An 18,563-nucleotide genomic window follows, 5' to 3' on the forward strand; every position below is an offset into this window, starting at 1 on the left:
GAGACAAGAGAAAAGTGCCGGCTTGGCTGTGGAGAAGTTTTTGTGTTTCATGATTCAAGCTGGTGATTACTGTTGTTGAGGCAGGGCGAGTCGGGGAGAATGTGTAGACTGTAGAGACTCCCTATAGAGCTGATAACAGGAGACAAGAACAGAAGATGAATGCAAGTTCAGTTCATCACCAGGGGATCGATAATTCATTTTCAATCGGGGAGAGAGAGAGAGAGAGAGATCTATCTCCAGATGTAACATTCCTATCATATCTGTCTATCCCCTGTTATATCGATCGACATGATTCGCCTCTTCAAACATGCACAATCTCGCTTCCATCTTCGCTCTTTCTGCCAGCCAACGACGACTCACGATCCGCTCATCCACCCCGATTCTTCCTCCAACATCCTCCTGAGTCCGGTCTTTTCCCCCTTCCCCCCCCCTAAAACCTCACCTATCATTGTCATCGAAACGACTATCGCTCATCTCCGTCTCCTCTCTTGGCATTCGATCGTGATGGCCCCGCGTCCGTGAGTCTCTCGCCGCCTTCGTCGTCACCTCCACTGACCGTGTTGCTGCACTGTCCCCCATCATGACCACCGGCTCCATCGCTCGCGAGAAGGAGTTTCGTGGTCAACTGGGAAAATTCCGTCTTGAATCCATCGTCAATCCGTCTCCTCCCTCTCGCCCGAGTCCATCGCCTTCCCTGTCGCAATCCCAGTCGACACCTTTGCTGCTCCCACCTCCTCCCAGCTCCGCCAGTCCGGCTTCCCCGCTCCCACCAGCCCCCGGCATCCGCTCGAAACGCGTCTCCACCGCCTGTGATTTCTGTCGCAAGCGGAAGAAAAAGTGTGATTTCCGATATCCCAACTGCTCTGCCTGTACTCGAGCCGGCGTTCGCTGTACGATCCCTCCCCCCGGGCCGCAAGTCGCCAGTGCCTCCGTTCCTCGCGACCAGCTCGAAAATCTACAGAAGCGCGTACAATGGCTGGAAGAGGCTCTCCGGCGAAAGACTGGCTTGCCGGTGGGGGAGCAGCCTAGAAGGAGATGGAGACCCGGACTGGTGGTACCAGGTTCCCGTGATGATGGCCAGATACAGCAATCGTCAGGCACTACGTTCGGCGGCGACGGCAGCGGCAGCGAGTCCCGCTCATAGTGGTCGAGGCTCTTCCACTGGTCCTCCGCCTTCAAAGACATCCGGATTGGGGACGGAGCTGCCAAATGTTGGGGAAATCTTACGGGACCGGCTAGAGCATCGCCGGCCGTCGGTTGCACGTCCGACAGTATCTACTCCACGGGTGGTGCGGTTATCATCGCTGGAAGAGGCGGAACAGGTGGCGGGGAATTATTTCGATAGTATGGGGTATCAATATCCGTTCTTGTCGCGGCCGGACTTCACGGCGCTTCTACGACATATCTACGCGGGTGGAATGCCGACACCAGAGGATCATTACTCCTACCATATCACGATAGCGATCTCGTTGCTGATCGGATCGGTAGACGATGCGCAGACGACGGAATTTTTCCGAGCAAGTCAGGAAACCCTAAGCCTGGCCTTGCAAAACGAGGATTTGGCTGCGGTACGGGCGCTGCTAAGCCTGGCGCTCTATACTATGTTTGCGACCGCAGGCCCCAGCGTGTGGCATGTGTTGGGGACGGCCATGCGACTGGCCACCAGTCTCGGCCTCCACAAGGCACGCTTATCGGCCAGCCTGGTGGAAGAGGAGATGGCCAAGCGGGCGTTCTGGAGCTTATACAATCTCGACCGGTTGATCGCGTCCACTCTGGGACGGCCATTGGGGATCGCCGATGAGGACATCAGTGTGGGCTTTCCGCGAGAATTCAATGATGACTGGACCGAGGTGCCGGGGGGCAGCACCATGACTATACCAGTACAGGTAGTGAAGTTGCGGCGGCTGTTTTCCCGGATCTATCGCTACTGTGAGTTTCCTCTGTCATGCTGGTGGTGCGCCTACTGACTGAGCAGTGTACAACAACCAACCGCCTCCCGACCCCAAAGAAGCGTCGGCCACCTTGAGTGAATTCCGCCAAGAGCTGGATGACTGGCGCATAGGAGCGCCCGTTTACCCGCCTGCCCTCCTATATTCGACCAGCTACTATGACTACCTCTACTACACCACCCTCCTCCTCATGTACCGCCCCAGCCCGCGCAACCCAGCCCCTGATGCGACCAGCATAGTGAGCTGCGGCGACTCCAGCGTCCAGGTGATTCGATCCTATTGGGACAGCTATTCAGTCGGCAAAATCAAATGGATCTGGTTGACGCTGAGCCAGACGTATTTTGCCGGCATCACCATTCTCTGGTGCCTGGAACGGAACGCACAGGTCTTCCGAGACGGACAGCCCCCGATATGGCAGCCAGAGGAGCAGTCGATGCGGCGCGCTATTCAGGCCGTGATTGTCCTGCTGGAAGAGTTTGGCAAGCGACGACCAGGCGTAGAGAGGCTGGCCGAGACGTTTTGCCATCAGAGCACGATGATCTTCAGTCAAATGGCATACCAGCAACAGCAGAAACCACAGCAGCAACTGCACCACAAACATCCCTATCCACCATCACACCCTTCTCACCCTCCCCCCGCAACCCCGCCGTCTTCGCTGCCAGCTGTTCCCCAGCCACCCGTGCCATTAGCCCCCATGCTGGACGACGTGCTGCTGGTGAGTGGAAGAGGGACTGTGCCGGTGATCGATCCACAGCTGGCGGAGCAATTGTTTTATTCGTATGATTGGTTTCAGGAGGAGATGGCGACTTATTATACCCTGTAGGACTAGTGTAGTACGATTTATCTGTAAATATTTGTTATCGACCCTAAATATCTTTGCAGATTCACTGCTGTAGATTCCCATCCACGCTGATCTTGTGTTGTCACCTGCAGCTGCCCCGCACTGATAACGATCATCTCTCTCTCAGACAGAAACCATCCATCTCCCGCCTCTTCCCGTCGCTTCATCCACTCATCCTCCAAGTCTACAGCCACGATGGACCAAACATTCATCGCCAAAGGCCTTCCCATCGCCTTCCACGGCACCGTCATCCACTCCCTCTCCCCAACCGACCTCCAGATCCTCCCGAACACCTTCCTCCTCATCGACACTGCAGGCAAAATCCAAGCCCTAGTCCCCAACACCGCCCCAGAGACCATCAACACCCTCGTCGCAGAAAACGGCTACGCCCCAGACGTCTTCCCCGTCAAACACCTCCCCAGAACCTCTTTCCTCATCCCCGGCTTCATCGACACCCACCACCACGCCCCGCAATGGGCCCAGCGCGGCGTCGGCCGCGGCCGCTCCCTCCTCGACTGGCTGGAGAACATCACCTTCGCGCACGAGGCCAAGTTCGCTGATCCCGCATACGCAGAGAAGATGTACGGCGCCGTCGTCGACGGCCTCCTCAACCAGGGCATTACGACGGCAGCCTACTACGCCTCCAAACACTTGGATGCGACGAAAATCCTCGCGCGCATCTGCGCCACGCGCGGCCAGCGCGCCCTCGTCGGTCGGTGTAACATGAACCGGCACGCGCCGGACTGGTACCGCGACGCGGACGCGGAGGTCTCCGTCGCCGAGACGGCGGAGTTTATCGCCTGGATGCGTGGGTTGGATGTGGGCGGGGGCGACGGCGACGGCGACGGCGAGGCCGAGAACGCGCTCGTGAAGCCGGTTATCACGCCGCGGTTTGCGATCTCGTGTGACGAGACGGTGCTCGCGGGGCTGGGGGAGCTGGCGCGGCAGAACCCCGATTTGCCGATCCAGACGCATTTCAACGAGGCGGAGCAGGAGATCGAGTTCACGCGCCAGCTGTTTCCCGGTTTCAAGCACGAGGCGGAGCTGTATCAGCGATTTGGGCTGCTGGGGGAGCGGTCGATCCTGGCGCACTGTATTTTCCTGCAGGAGGAGGAGATGGAGGTTTTGAAGAGCGCGGGCTGTGGTGTGGCGCACTGTCCCATCTCGAATACGACTATGCAGGCGTTTATGGTTGCGCCGGTGCGCGAGTACCTGCGTCGGGGCATCAAGGTCGGGCTGGGCACAGATAGTGGCGGTGGACACTCGGTGTCGATGCTGGAGGTCATGAAGCAGGCGTTTGTGGTCTCGACGGCGCGGGCGACGGAGACGCGCGGCGCGGACCCGGCGTTGGGGCTGAATGAGTGTTTCTTCCTGGCGACGCTGGGGGGCGCGCAGGTGTGTGGGTTGGAGGATAAGGTGGGAAGTTTCGCGGTGGGCAAGGAGTTTGACGCGTTGGAGATTGTTGCTGAGGGAGGTGTCATGACGCCTGTGGAGGATGATGATTCGATCGAGATTGTGCTGGAGAAGTTTCTCATGACGGGGGATGATCGCAATATTGCCAAGGTGTATGTTCGGGGACGGGCTGTTAAAGTATAAAGAGCAGGGTTTTTTTTTTTTTTTTTTTTTTCATATCTCTTTCAAGCAACTGCTAATCAAATTGGCTTAAGGAACCTTCGATTCAACAATCGTGATATAGTAGATATCGTATCACTCCCATGTGCCCTTCGCAGGCCCGAAATATCCGGATTCAGGTAGAGGCTTCCATGGCGTGCCTTTACTATCTGCCGTCTCGAGAAACACCTCATTTCCCCACCAGTGCAGCGGCCCAGCAGGAAGAATAATGCAGAAGAAAATGACAACAGTGGCCACAGCGACGCCGGAATCGAGGGCGGCGGAAAGGACGTAGTCTAACGGGTACTGTTAGCTAGATTCCTGATGATAACGCACAGGAATAGGGACGTACTGTACTTGGACCACCAAGCAGGCTTGCGCCGCTTGATGATGCCGTTGAAAATCATGTTCACCACCCACCACGACGAGAAGTTGATCCCCGTCGCGGGCGGGACGAGACTCATGGCCCCGAATGCCACAGGCCATGATATCTTGTTCAGCCACTTCCAGCGGCGCCCGAGAAGATAGGTGATGACGATAACGACAGGCCCGGCAAGGAAGAACCAAAGCAGGTTACCATAGATCTGACCAGGGGAGAAGTTCCGGCCAGGACCAAGGCCGCCCCAGATCAAAGAAGACGAATACGTCACTTGGCCATGAGGACAGGTGAAGCCTCCATCCGCGTCTGGCGTGCAAATGTCATCGAACCTCGTAAGCATGAAGACAGTCACACCGCATTGAACGACGGCTCCAATGAGGGTGGCTACCCCTTGGGCCATGAACAGCGTTCGAGGAGCGATATGAAGATAATGAGCCAGTTTCATATCAGCCACAAACCTAGACGGACGGTCAGTGCTGTCTCGACTGGCACAGTCGAGTGGTACTCACTCTAATCCCTGAGACACGGCGACGTAGCCGTAGAATTTGAAAGCCATGTTGGCAACAGGTCGTCCAAGAAAAGCATATCCGCCAATAAACTCGGTGATCAGATTCAATTGATTGCTACTAATGTTGGTTGTAGCTTTGATGATCCCAACAGGAATGAAATAGATCGCCGGGAGGATGAATGCCACCACAACCGCCCATGCTGAAAGCCCTGTTTCCCAGACCTCATTGGTCACAATGCTGAGAGCAAATATGATGATAGTGATAACAGCAAACCACCACCAGGGAACGGCTTTATAGGCTGCAATCAATCGCGCATGGACATCCTTCTGATTTCTTCCTTTCCACTGCTCCCAAAGGTCTTTGCCATTGTACAGCGCAACATGAAAAAATATACCTGTAAGGTTGGCAAAAGCGATCCCATACGTCAGTGCATACCCGGCCGGAAGGAACATGGGCGAGTAGTTCTTGTATGCCTCTACATCGACAGTCCCATCACTGCGCATCACTTTCATAGTGCGGTAGGGGTATCCGGTATTGTCAAACGTGTTGGAGTTCATCAAGGGCATATAAGCCGAGTACCACGTGTTGGTGTAATAGATTATAGGACAAATAATCCAGTAGAACAAGACGAACGATCCCATCACATTGAGTCCCGCCCAGAAGGGAACAAGCAGGGGACTTTGATTAGCGAAGACCACCTGCGCCCAATCAAATGTCAGAAGCGACATCCCGAGTCCAGTCCGTTGACCAAACAGCTGATTGACAACAACGTTGTGCGGAACAATCCAGCAGACGAAACTGAAGAAACTTAGGGCGGTAAAGAGATAACCTGGGACAAAGTACCAAACGGCACCGGCAATGAAGACGACGAGAAAGAATCGAAGGCGAGTAATGATCCAACCATCTGCAAGAAGATTCGTTTGCGAATGTAATGTTGACAGGAGTGCAGCATTGGATAGTACTCCCGGCCATATCATCGTGGCGGGGACGACGAGCCAGCGCGAGGCCATTCCCGCCAAACCAAAGCCAAGTAATTGTGTGGTGACGGTCAGAAGGACCTCAAAGCCACCGCGGGATGGCATGCCGTAGAACTTCACCGTGGCCTCGATTATCTGGGTCGCAGCAGCAGATCCAAAAGAGACATTGGCCATGATGGTTATCAAAGCATGTTCCTTGATGTTGAAGTGATGGTTGGGATTTAACAGGCCGATTGGCATCCATCTTGCCCAGGCGCAACCGATCGGATATGCCACGAGCTGGGCGACAAGGGCACTGATAGTGACACTGGGCTGTCGCAGACTGAAGAATTGATTCAGTCCACTCCCCACCTATATGATCGTCAACAACAAAGAAATCGGACGTGTTTGATATCTGATGGGCAACATACAATGGTAAAGATGACGCCAATTACCCACATACGCATCGTATTCAGCGACAAGCTCACATCGTCAACCGGCTGCACGACAGCGCGCACCTCGGGATACGGTGAATCATCCGCCTCATATGGAAGGATCTTTTGAGCATCGCCGTCGCTCAGAACGCTCACATCGTCGTGGACTGCGTCTGCCCATGGAGTCTGATACAAACGGAGTCAGTACAATCGCTGAGAGTCGTCAAACAATCGTAACTCCACATGGGAATACCACCTGGCCAAGAGGCTAAACGACTGAGATGTCACACAAGTAGAAACATGTGGAGACGAATAAGGGCAGGAAAGTGTGCAATAGAAAAGGGGTCTCAGACCCCCAGCAATGTGGAACACACCTGTATCATTCCCTTACATGGGAACTGGGACTGATGATCCTCCGACGAATCAACGACGTCCCCGAGCGTCTCGCTCATGCTCATCGCCGGCCTGCACTATGCAGCACCCAGCTAGCTATATTCAAAAGAAGCCTAGTTCGGATCGACAACTCCTCCAAGACTCCTACTAGCCCTCTGGGGTAGTCGTTTGTCGGGCGGAAGCGCTCGGCAGGTTCAACAACGGTGCACCGCCAGGCCCTTAGAGCCGGAAATTATATCGTCCGCCAATTTCACGTTGTACCTCTCCGAATGCATGGTAGTTGACGCTATTCGGCAGCTTATCTGCTGTGGGAGGAATGAATCAAGAATGATAAATGCAATGATTCAGGTGGATTGGCCGATCGAGGGGCCTTGGAGGGACTGCCTGAGCTCGAGGAAGTCTGATCGCCGTGATTATTAGGAGATTTTTGGCCTCCTTACAGTTCACACCAACAGGAGTGAATAGTGGGACTCACAAATTAGAGCAAACTATGGCATACACATCTCTGGTTGAAACCTTCTTGCGTGTTGGTTTTGAATTCGATCCAGATTCAAGGAATAATTAGTTTCAAGGGATCTCACTCGGCCTTCGTTGTCGTCAAAATTGATCATTGCATGCCGCTTTAGTAGAGCGGTCAGGTGACCTTATCGTGACTTGAGAATCGCTTCATATCCATATTCCATACATTCATCTCATTATGGATCCATTACATTTTACACGCTCTATCCCTGCAGAAATATCAATAGAATAATAATTTCCAGACTATTGAAGACCAAGTACCCATCCCGAGGAATCCTTATAGATCTATCGGGATGGCCCGCAACCTTCTTCCTTCTTGGTTAAGTCACCGACGCTATGGCAGTGTGGCCCCTCAGGCAACGGCCCATCGAGCAGTGCTATAGGTGAGTTGATGCTGGACGCCTCCCCAATGGGTCGATACAGTGACTCAAGGTGGAATAGTCGATTTAGTAGTTCATGCGTGCTATGCAGATTGCAGATTGCAGATTGCAGATTGCAGAAGCATTGTGGATATCGCTGCCAGCGGGTAGAGCCGACAGAGCGGATCTGAGCGTTTCGCAAATCGCAAGTCTTCTCAGGGACAGAACACATCTGAAGGGAAGTGCTCGTTTAAATAGAGCCATCGACTCGTGGAAATTGAAAGATTCGATTATACTGGGTCTCCTATGTGATACTGTCTCATCCGTCTTGAAAGAGCTGTCCTGGATCGATCACGGCATGTCTACACTTCACTAGACCTCTCCTGCCTTAAGGCTCATGTTGTGTTGTAGGTTGAGCCTCCTACACCGAGTTCGTCCCTGTCATCTTATGGTGCGATTCTCTAGCACTCTTGAGTCTTTCAAAGATTAACTTTCCAAGTGCGAGGCACACCCAACAGGTGCAACGAGAGAACCTATTGCATTCAAAATGGGGGACTTCATTCATGACCATGAGGACTATATGGTGACAGTTCCCTTCTCGCAGCGTCCAGTCATCATTCTAGGTGTAGGAATCATTGGATGTGCAGCTGCACGACAACTCCTCCTGAGCGGCTTTCATGTTGTGGTTGTCGCTGAATTCTTACCAGGAGATCAGGACATTTTCTATGCCTCCGCTTGGGCCGGGGCAGCATGGCACGCTGCAGGCGGCATCAGCCATGAGTATCGTTGCCTGCAGGCTGTCACGCATAGACATTTGTCGAAAATGGCTCAGGAAGAGGCCGAGTCAGGTGTTTGTCTTGTGAATGCGCGAGAGTATCTCGAGCAAGCCCCGTCTGAGAACTCGTCTCTCTGGGGCAAGAGCGTAGTATCTAATGTGAGTCTTTGATAGGATCTCCAGCCAGTGGATGTACTTATCATTTACAGTTTCGTGAACTCAAACCGGGCGAATATCCTTCAAGCTTCAATTGCGGCTGGTCCTACGACACTCTTGTGACGGATCCTACTCGCCATATGCCGTATCTCGGGAAACAGATCACTGCGCTTGGCGGCCAGATCATTCGCAAGCGTGTGGAGTCCTTGCAGGAACTATATGATATGTTCCCCGAATCAAGTGTCTTTATCAACGCCAGCGGATTGGGTAGCAGGACTCTTAAAGACGTGCAAGATGAAAGGTGCTTTCCTGAACGAGGTCAGAACGTGTTCTACCGAACCGATGAATGTCGACAGATGTACTTTCGCAATGGGAAGGAATACACCTATGTTATTCCGCGTCCATTGTCTCAGGGGGTGGTGCTGGGGGGCGTCAGGCAACAGGAGAACCTGTCCGTGATTCACTCCCCCCCTCCTTTACCTAGAGCATGGCAGATGACTAATTGCCTATAGTTCTCCAGAGGTCGGCATGGACATCGCTCGCGACGAAATCGCGCGCGCCCACCGTCTCGCACCAGACATTGTCCCTGAGAATCCGCCCGAACATTCACTCAGCTACATTATCGGTATCAGACCCTCGAGACAAGGCGGATTTCGCTTGGACTCAGAGCAGATTGGTCGCAGGACGGTCCTTTCCGCGTACGGATTTGGGGGAGGTGGTTACGCATTCTCATATGGTGTGGCTGATGCCTTGGTGAAGATGGTTGAGACGGCCGAGTGCGAACACATTCTCTAGTCGCTAGATGTATCTATCTAGTGTTTGTGCGGGCCTTCCAAGCTGAATTGTTGAAAATGAGAACATGGCACTACTGTACGAGTGTCTATAGGCTAGTGGGGAACTCTGTCTTATGAACATGACATACAATAAAGAGGATAATATCAACTCCCTGTGCTTTATGCTTTTGTGGCTAGGTATTATTTACACTCTACTATGGTAGTGCCTGAGGCCATAGGAGGTTGCTTGGGATGCCATGTGATCCCAACCATCGTTCCAGCTGGTATGCATTCTTTCTCTCCTTCACGAACAGGGACAATTAGCCATTAATCATAATGGCTAGAGTTTCCGATCATCAGCCTCTATGTGCCAGAGTGGTCCACCAGCTCCTTCGTGCTTATTTTTAAAACATTCATCTCGCAAATCTCTGGCGTCAGTGGGACCTTCCGACTGCAGATCCCAGGCTAGACATAATGGATTCCATAGAATTCACTAAGTTTACTCTGCCACTTCCAAGCTTTTGGCACTGATCCTTTGAGTCCAGAACTTCACGTATCCACTAGCCATCTCCTGAACCATGAACCATCCCAGGGATCCAGATCATATGACGGTTCTCTCGCCTTAGCCTAACAAGTCACAACCCACGGCATCTATCGACACTCGACAGTCAACAGTAGCCGACGCGAGTACTGCTTGGCGATTGGTCATCAAGCGGCGACTCTGCAGACTGACGGATGCCGCAGACATATCATGGTATTGTCGGTACCACCGTGAAGGGATCGGCTCTGTATAGACTATACTCCGGAGTAGACATCTCTTGGCTTTCATCAACTACTGCTACTACCACGGGAAAGGATGTTACACACGATATGTCATGATGGTATCAAGCCCATTGTTTGAATCAGTCAGGCCGTGTGCTATCATTGTGCGACTTTCGGGTTGACTCCTTGTCGGCCATGCGACGATCACTTACGCAAATCTGGTATTTATCTGTTTGGCGACCATCTGTTTGTTCTTTCCTCAGAGATCCTCAGAAACGAGATACAAGGATTTACGGTTTGCCTGCTCGGCATTTGCAGCTAGCGACCAGGCTTGCTGACTGGGATGGGCGAAGCCGGCCATAGGCCATGATTGGTGGAATCCCTCACGTCCAGTCTGCTCCAGAGAATGAATTGAGTACGCCTTACATAGATATCAACGCAGGCGTCCGAACGCAACGCAGCCATCAGGACCGTCATGATGCTGGCGAATAATCCATGACCATTGCAATGTGACATTGCCTCCTGAGTCCTGGGGGTCTATTACCTAAGCCCTTTCCAGCTTTCACGGTTTATGAATCACTTGAATCCAGGGTTTTTGCGAAGCCCGGCAGACGAACCCAAACCAAAATAGCGGCTACACAACCTGTTTTTGCAGCGGCTGGAACCTGGCTATGGAATCTTCCCCCGCAGCCGGTGGAAATTGCCAGCCAGTGGCTGCCGCTGACACACGGAACCAGTCGCTGGACTGACGTGATGTTGCCTTTTTCGTCTTTACGTTCGGTTTAGACACTACTCCCTTTAAACGGCACTGGCAGATCCAGTCCTGCCCATTGAGACTCACTGGTTCCAGCGATTGATTTGGAATAGCCTCTCTGGGAGGATCGAACTAATTGAGGATTTTTGGCCTTATGATTTTTGGCCTTATGAGGAAGGTAAACTAGACGAAGAAATTATCACTTCCTTCCCACTAAGTCCTCTCTCTGAAGAAACAACTCACCGAATCCACCTGAGATATCTATTCTCTCTCTTTCTGTCTTTCTTCTCTCCCGCTCGGCCATTTCTCGATTGAGCCTCGGGTCCGTCCGGTTACGCCACACCCAGGGGAACGACTACTGACACATCCCCGGCCGTTAACTATCCTACGGAGTAAGGACTAGTGAGCGCCGCAGAGAGAAGAAAATCACTGAGGGCAGTTCACCTCCCCTCATGTTTTCAATGCAGTAAACAGACCTTCGGCTCGATTCTTGTGTGCTGTGTCTACGCTCAAACTCTTGCGGAGAGTTTGGCACAACAATGGCTCTTGACAAACAGCTGCTTCATCTCCACATTGGCGATGGGCAACCGGCGCCTATCAATGTCTCCTCGATCGCCACCCCGCCAGACGAAGAGCAGCTGGATATGCAGACCAACAGGAAGGATGCCTCATGCGGTAACGAATTGGACAGTATGCAGGACCACCAGTTGTCCATGAATCGAATTTTTCGGCACACCCCTGTCCCAACCATCGTCCTCGACTCATCTCTGCGCGTAATTGAGGTCTCCGATAGCCATCTTACCTTCTCCCAGCGCTCGAGAGATTTTATGCTTGGAGCGTCCATCTACGAACTTCCTCTCTCCTCCATTCCTGCGCCCGACATTGCGACCTTGAACGGTGCCCTGCGCGTGGCCATCACCTCTCGCGCGGTGCAAGTTATTGACACCATCCATATGCCCCGAATCAGCTCCTACTTCTCCCTCCGAATAACACCCATCTTCGACGGGGCATCACTGTTGAATCTGGTCCTGGAGGCCCATAACGTCACCAGAACCCATACCGAATCGTTGCACAATGCCTACATAAACGAGACTTACAAGATCCTGGTCGACACGGTTCGAGACTATGCCATTTTCATGCTGGACGCTCGCGGCAACATCGCAACCTGGAATTCTGGCGCGGAGATCATCAAGGGTTACAAAGCTCATGATATCATCGGTCGGCATTTTTCCGTCTTCTACAGTTCCGAAGATCGCCTGGCGGATAAACCAGGCAAGGAGCTTGAGGTGTGTCTCCGGGATGGCAGAGTCGAAGACGAAGGCTGGCGCTACCGGAAAGACGGGTCGCGGTTCTGGGCGAACGTCATGATCACCTCCATCTTTCAATTTGGAAGACATGTGGGTTTCGTCAAGGTCACGCGCGACTTGACTGAGCGCAAAGCGGCTGAAGCACGCATGGTCGCAGCTTTCGAGGAGTCGTCTAAGATGAAGAGCGACTTCCTGGCCAACATGAGCCACGAGATCCGGACGCCCATGAATGGAATGCACCTGGCTTTGACGATGCTGACGGGGACAGAGTTGAATGATCCGCAGCGCGAATATGCTTCGATCATCGAGGATTCCATGTCTATTCTGCTGCAAGTGATCAATGATGTTCTTGACTACTCCAAATTATCCTCTGGATCCTTCTCTTTGAACACGGATGTATTGAGCGTTGAGAACATCTCGGCAGCGGTGATGCGAAACTGCAAAGCTCTGAATCCAGCCGTGAAGATCATCTCTTCCATGCCTCCCAATTTTCCCAAGATGCTCCGAGGGGATCCTCTGCGTTATCGACAGGTAATCCAGAATCTGGTCGGAAATGCGATGAAATTCACCGAACAAGGCACCGTCAATGTCAATCATTCCTTTGCTGTGGACGATGCACATTCCAACCTCTATACCGTCACCACCGAAGTTGTGGACACCGGCATTGGAGTCCCTGAGGAAGCGATCAACACTCTTTTTACTCCGTTCACACGATTCGCCGACTCAGCCACCAAACGCTACCAGGGTACGGGGCTTGGCTTGTCGATCTGCAAGAGCCTGGCCGAGCTGATGGATGGAACCGTTGGGTATAAACCCAATCCGAACGGGAAAGGGAGCGTCTTCTGGCTGACGGCCAAAATGTGCGGCGTGGATGTGCCACCAGCGGGCAAAACCTACGTGCCCACCACCGCGGACGATACCTATGAGCCCATGGATGAAGTCAAACAAATTGCTCCCCACCTGCACGTCCTACTGGTAGAAGACAACATGGTTAATCAGATTGTCATGTTGAAGCTTCTCAAAAGTCTCGGTTTCGAACGTGTGGATACAGCCTGGGATGGAGCAGAGGCGGTCCGACTCGTCAAGCAAACCCCGTTCTCATACAATGCCATTCTCATGGACATCAACATGCCGGTCATGAATGGTCTTGAGGCGACAGCATGCATCCGCGATATGAATCTCGATGTACCGATCATCGCGCTGACCGGGAACGCGCTCAAGGGAGACGCAGAGACGTACCTCGCCAAGGGGATGACCGATTACATTGCCAAACCGGTTCATCGCAAGCACCTGGTACAACTGTTGTGGAAGTGGCTCGGTTCGTGAGCAATTCGTTCTTCTAACTTCGGCTGTACGCCTCCTTTCGAGGACATTATCTGATTGTCCATCCCTGACTTAGAGAGGGACGGAATGGCACAGCTATCCGCCCTCGGCCCCCCTGTAACAGCTCACATGGCGTCCATCGAGCCAGAGGTCCAATGTGGATTGACGCAGGTTGAATCTTCCGCCAGCTCGTGCCTTGTCGGATGATACCACTAGCCTCTTCACATCGACAAGCACAACATGCCTCCACCACCACATCACATTGATTGTTGGATCTATGCACTCCGCCAGCCGCCTTACTTGATACTTGTACGACAGCACTCGCGGTTTCCAATCCCAATCCCAGGCCACGAACAAAGTTGATTTCGTTATCGCCTGTTTGTTTCCATCACCTTCCTCGCCGGCTCGATCCATAGGCTGGATTTTGGAGGTTTTTTTCAAGGCCTTTCGAAGTCGGGCATCACGCAAGCGTCACCCTCATCGCCATGCATGACGGCAGAAGTAGGTGACTGGACGGCGATTGTACCGCGCAAGCAGCAACGGGGCAGCAGCTTGCAGCGAGAAGGGGACGAATTGTACTTTGAGTGGCGAATATCATCGCGTTATGACAATGCGATAACTTATCATGAGCTTTCTATATTCTATCTTACCAGCCATAGGATAGGGTCTATAATCATGTCAATGTACGAATTGATGATAATGAATGAACTATAGTACTGGGGTATTGAATACATCAGCTTTTCCAATGTTGCACTCTTCTCTTCTCTTTCCAATTCAATCGGGGTTTTCTGGACAATCTATTATTCAGGTTTTCCGTGCAATATGACAATATTCTTGCAGTACTTCTTGGAAAATGGCTGGAGGAGTCGAAGCCAGACCATGTGACTCCGTTTGAACCTCAGCTCTCCTAACTCTCCTATTTCCATTCTCTGACCTTGCGCTTGTCCTTCTAGCTTTCCCAAACCACGTTCATTGCACATCCATCGAAGTCAGGGAATCCAAGCAAATGCCCATCAACCGACTATCCTTCCCTCTTCCCGCAAAGGACACATTCAGATCGGCGGCGGGAGTGCACTTCTAGCTCAACCTTGATATTTGCGGGGAGTCTCAACGAGGCAGTCCCCTGAGCTATCATGCAGGACACGGGAATGATCCGTTTAATTTCCATGTCGGTTGCTGATACCATCCAAGTCCAGTGGGGATCTCAATCATAGTCCGTATATCGTCATTCCGTCGACCTAGTTCGGTCTCCCGCACCTCTAGAGAGCGAGAAAGAGAACTACGAAACGAGGATCTGGCTTTCACGGCGTCTGTGCGAGGATTGATCGTCTCGACGCGATGGCTGTGCTGTCCAGTGTCCACATGGTCTTCAGGAGTTAGGTTTCCGAGGTTGGGTGCTGGGGATGGTGACTTTGTACACAGTAAGTCGACAACTTGGTCTCGTCCTTGTGATGTTAATGTCCGTGATTTAGTATACCGGGTTTATAAAGATTAGGCAACAAGAGGATACCTATACTATGCAACTCCCCATCTCATGGCGGAAGAAGAAGACAAAAACGACTGTGGCTTCCGCGATCGATATCCCCCAGAAGCTAATCCGCGAGCTTGATTTTTCTTGAGGCCCTTGGCTACTTAACCTATATATACTACGCACCAGACCCGCACCATTCGTTCCGATGATCTAGGGCCAGGAAGAGTAGGACATGCGATTTTGTGTGGGGTGTCGATCAGGGGACGCTTAAGGCCTAAATATATAACGGGGAGTCCGCGCCGAGGTTTTCTCGAAAAGAAGCACAAATCAAGCTGGTCTTGCTGTTCAGGAACAATGAGATTCTTACACGTGCAACATCGGCTGGCGTGCTGGCCACCCGGACCCCGAATGACTGAATCGCCCATGAACGGCGGAATATATTGCCCCGTCCCTAGACTAAAGCAAAGAGATTGGATGGGCAGTCAACCTTGCCGATGAGGATAGAGCCGCCACAGTCCAATCCGAACCGCAGCCATGATTTGCTGATGGAGGTGTATGTATTTTCCTCTGAATCTGGTAACGGTAGTTTGCTGACCACTCATGGTTCTGATCACCGCTCGTCTCGCTATGGGCTGTATCTTTCCGTCGACGAGGTGGGCAAGTCGACCCATCGGGTTCGTCAACCCAGTGCCGTATGCGCATCCGGAGGTCCTCCACGATATCATATCACGCAGGGGAGTAACCCGTAACCCGGCCTGTGGCACCGATGGGTTTGCTGTGTCTCAGGGGGTGGGGTGGGATCCGGTGATGTGGCTCGGGACGCCGAATTATCCTGATCTGGTGAAGCTGTTTATGGAGCAGCCGTAGTGGCCTGTGATGCACTCGTATGGGCTTTCTCTCTAATGATCGCTTCAGGAGTATAGGCAATTATGTATTGACTCTCCTTCACCTTGCGAAAGGCGAAGAGCAGTTCTGGCTGCTTTATCGGTTTGAAGGGTCTTTTTCTCTACTTTACGTAGGTCACTTGGCTATTCCGACTTCCCAGAACGCAAATATAAATCAGAAACGAACGCCTCTCAACGTAAGACATCCACACGTCCAAATTCTTTATTTCTCCCTCGCGAGCCACAGTACTATGAAAATCATTAATCTATTGGCAAAAGGTATCATAATGTGTACCACAAACAACCAAGATAGGACTTACTCCACTACGCCGCAGCTGCCATCTCCTCCCAACACCTATTCTACCCAGGAAAACCTCCAATTCATCAATGGATATCATTTCATGTACTGTTCTCTACTCTTTCCACAGACATATTTTATTTACATAAAATCATGAGACATGAAAACCCCACAGGGCGCATTTAGACAATGACATTGTGGGTGGCCGGCTTCTCGTCCTCCTCGCCGAAGATGTTGATGTTCCACCGAGGCTTATACGCTGCGTAGGGGATGTTGAAGCGACGGCGCTGCTTGCCCAGCTCCGACACCTTCTCGAACTCCTCAGAGGTGAGCTCGATCTCCTGGAAGTTGGCGGCGATGCGCGACGGCGTAACGGACTTGGGGATGACGCTGTGGCCGCCGAACTGGGACCAGGCGAGGATGACCTGGGCGGGGGAGACTTCGTGGCCGAGTCTCTTGGAGACGTCGCTGGCGACCTGCTTGACCTCGTCGCTGGCGATCAGCAGGGGCAGGCCGATCACATTGTTGCCGAAAGCGGAGTAGGCGGTGATGAGGATGTTCTTCTCCTTGCAGTAGGCGACCAGGTCGTTGCTTTGCAGGCGGGGGTGGCGCTCGATCTGGTTGGCGGCGGGGACGACGCCGGTGGCCTTGATCAGAGCCTCGATCTGATGGGGTCAGCTTTTATCGACAGACTTGGTGGGCTTGGTTGTCTTACGTGCTCCTTGGTGTGGTTGGAGACACCCACAGCGCGGGCCTTGCTCTTGGGGAGCTTGATCATGGCCTTCCAGGTGTCGACGATGGAGATGCTGTCATCGATCTCAACGTCACCACCGGGAACGGAGCTATCCTTGATGAGGGGGAAGTAGACATCGCCGGTTTTGAAGGCCACAGGCCAGTGGACGAGGTAGAGATCAAGATAGTCGAGCTCGAGATCAGCCAGGCACTTGTCGAGGGCCTCTTCAACGACGTCGGGGTGGTGCTGGCTATTCCACAGCTTGGATGTCTGGAGAGTATTAGACCCTGGCCATGAGATTGTTTGTATCTGTAGCATAAAAACATACGATGAACAGATCCTCACGCTTGAGGCCGGGAATATCCTTGAAAGCCCTCTTGATGCCGTCGGCAACTTCACGCTGGTTTTGGTAGCTTTGATTGTCAGTTAATTGCGGATGCTTAGGTAGAATCGAGTGGAAGGGGATCCCGGAACCTACATGGTGGCCAAATCCTGATTTTTAGGTTAGCTGGTACTCTCAGAATGGAGCAGACTTTGGATAAAAACATACCAGGTGACGATATCCAGCCTTCAAGGCATGGTAGACAGCTTCGCCGACCTCTCCAGGGGCAGATTGCCAGGTACCGAAACCCAGCTGGCTGTTGGTTCAGGTCAGCCTCTAGCTTCGAAACGGTTTCTCAGGTAGGATGGGATAGGATTCCGACATACGGGATCTCAGCACCAGTGTTCAGAGTAACCTTCTTTCCGAGAGACATGATGGGAAAAGATGTTGATCAAGAGCGATGTTTGGGTATCGAAGAATTGTAGATTGGGGGATTGAAAGAAGGGAAAGAAAAAGGAGGAGGAGGAGGAGGTAGAAATAAAAAGGGGACTCTTTTTGTCCCGGCACTTGCTCCGGGGGTGGGGTGGGATGGGAAGAAGAACCTTGATGCACGGCCAGGCTCAAGGGGAAAAGTCTAAGTCTCTCTGGCTGTGGAATCCCACATTTTGAGAGCATCATCAATCATCATCCAGGCTCGCAGTCACTGTAACTAACCATAGTGATAGTTAGCAGCCAGTTTGAACCCCCGCCATGCCCCACCGAGGGGCTCATAGCCTCGATTGCGCGTGGGATGTCGTGTCGTATGGCGTATTATTTGTCGTGATTTGGGAGCAGAGTTACATCAGCGGATGGATGATTCAAGAGCTGTGTGTCCTCGAAGCATCGAAAAGATGCCTGTTTTTACTGCCCAAAGGATTAAAAAGAACAGTATAGATGTTAATGATTCTCTCTCTTGGAGATGGATGGATAGATAGATAGAGGTCGGAGTCGATGATTATATGATCACACAGGCAGTGACATCATCTCGGCAGACATTCCTGAACGACCTATATCAC

At 52.4% G+C, this 18,563-nt stretch overlaps 7 protein-coding genes across 7 annotated transcripts, besides 4 other annotated features; 5 read left to right on the forward strand and 2 right to left on the reverse strand.

Moving 5' to 3' along the window:
- Positions 1–209: 209 nt before the first annotated feature.
- Positions 210–229: a microsatellite.
- A 351-nt stretch (positions 230–580) lies between these two features.
- Positions 581–2,772, forward strand: ACLA_083930 (putative C6 transcription factor; the record flags this gene model as incomplete). The annotated part of the gene is made up of 3 exons (XM_001268123.1): positions 581–1,012; positions 1,062–1,929; positions 1,976–2,772. The coding sequence occupies 3 exons, from the start codon at positions 581–583 to the stop codon at positions 2,770–2,772; spliced, it is 2,097 nt and encodes a 698-aa protein (XP_001268124.1).
- Positions 2,773–2,985: 213 nt separating this feature from the next.
- On the forward strand, positions 2,986–4,386 carry ACLA_083940 (putative guanine deaminase; the record flags this gene model as incomplete). Its single annotated transcript, XM_001268124.1, has 1 exon — positions 2,986–4,386. One exon carries the CDS (start codon positions 2,986–2,988, stop codon positions 4,384–4,386), a length of 1,401 nt encoding a protein of 466 aa, XP_001268125.1.
- Positions 4,387–4,395: 9 nt separating this feature from the next.
- Positions 4,396–4,417: a microsatellite.
- Positions 4,418–4,497: 80 nt separating this feature from the next.
- Positions 4,498–7,137, reverse strand: optF (small oligopeptide transporter, OPT family; the record flags this gene model as incomplete). The annotated part of the gene is made up of 5 exons (XM_001268125.1): positions 4,498–4,697; positions 4,754–5,238; positions 5,290–6,617; positions 6,677–6,865; positions 7,054–7,137. 5 exons carry the CDS (start codon positions 7,135–7,137, stop codon positions 4,498–4,500), a joined length of 2,286 nt encoding a protein of 761 aa, XP_001268126.1.
- Positions 7,138–8,057: 920 nt separating this feature from the next.
- Positions 8,058–8,090: a microsatellite.
- Positions 8,091–8,497: 407 nt separating this feature from the next.
- On the forward strand, positions 8,498–9,676 carry ACLA_083960 (FAD-dependent oxidoreductase; the record flags this gene model as incomplete). The annotated part of the gene is made up of 3 exons (XM_001268126.1): positions 8,498–8,884; positions 8,935–9,332; positions 9,394–9,676. The coding sequence occupies 3 exons, from the start codon at positions 8,498–8,500 to the stop codon at positions 9,674–9,676; spliced, it is 1,068 nt and encodes a 355-aa protein (XP_001268127.1).
- Positions 9,677–11,311: 1,635 nt separating this feature from the next.
- Positions 11,312–11,342: a microsatellite.
- A 367-nt stretch (positions 11,343–11,709) lies between these two features.
- fos-1 (sensor histidine kinase/response regulator Fos-1/TcsA) lies at positions 11,710–13,803 on the forward strand (the record flags this gene model as incomplete). Its single annotated transcript, XM_001268127.1, has 1 exon — positions 11,710–13,803. One exon carries the CDS (start codon positions 11,710–11,712, stop codon positions 13,801–13,803), a length of 2,094 nt encoding a protein of 697 aa, XP_001268128.1.
- Positions 13,804–15,625: 1,822 nt separating this feature from the next.
- On the forward strand, positions 15,626–16,138 carry ACLA_083980 (uncharacterized protein; the record flags this gene model as incomplete). The annotated part of the gene is made up of 2 exons (XM_001268128.1): positions 15,626–15,642; positions 15,925–16,138. The coding sequence occupies 2 exons, from the start codon at positions 15,626–15,628 to the stop codon at positions 16,136–16,138; spliced, it is 231 nt and encodes a 76-aa protein (XP_001268129.1).
- A 497-nt stretch (positions 16,139–16,635) lies between these two features.
- On the reverse strand, positions 16,636–17,941 carry akr1 (putative aldehyde reductase (AKR1); the record flags this gene model as incomplete). The annotated part of the gene is made up of 5 exons (XM_001268129.1): positions 16,636–17,118; positions 17,169–17,456; positions 17,515–17,599; positions 17,720–17,824; positions 17,895–17,941. 5 exons carry the CDS (start codon positions 17,939–17,941, stop codon positions 16,636–16,638), a joined length of 1,008 nt encoding a protein of 335 aa, XP_001268130.1.
- Positions 17,942–18,563: the final 622 nt, after the last annotated feature.

Source organism: Aspergillus clavatus, genomic scaffold (genome assembly GCF_000002715.2).
Source record: "Aspergillus clavatus NRRL 1 1099423829806 genomic scaffold, whole genome shotgun sequence".
Classification (NCBI taxonomy): domain Eukaryota; kingdom Fungi; phylum Ascomycota; class Eurotiomycetes; order Eurotiales; family Aspergillaceae; genus Aspergillus; species Aspergillus clavatus.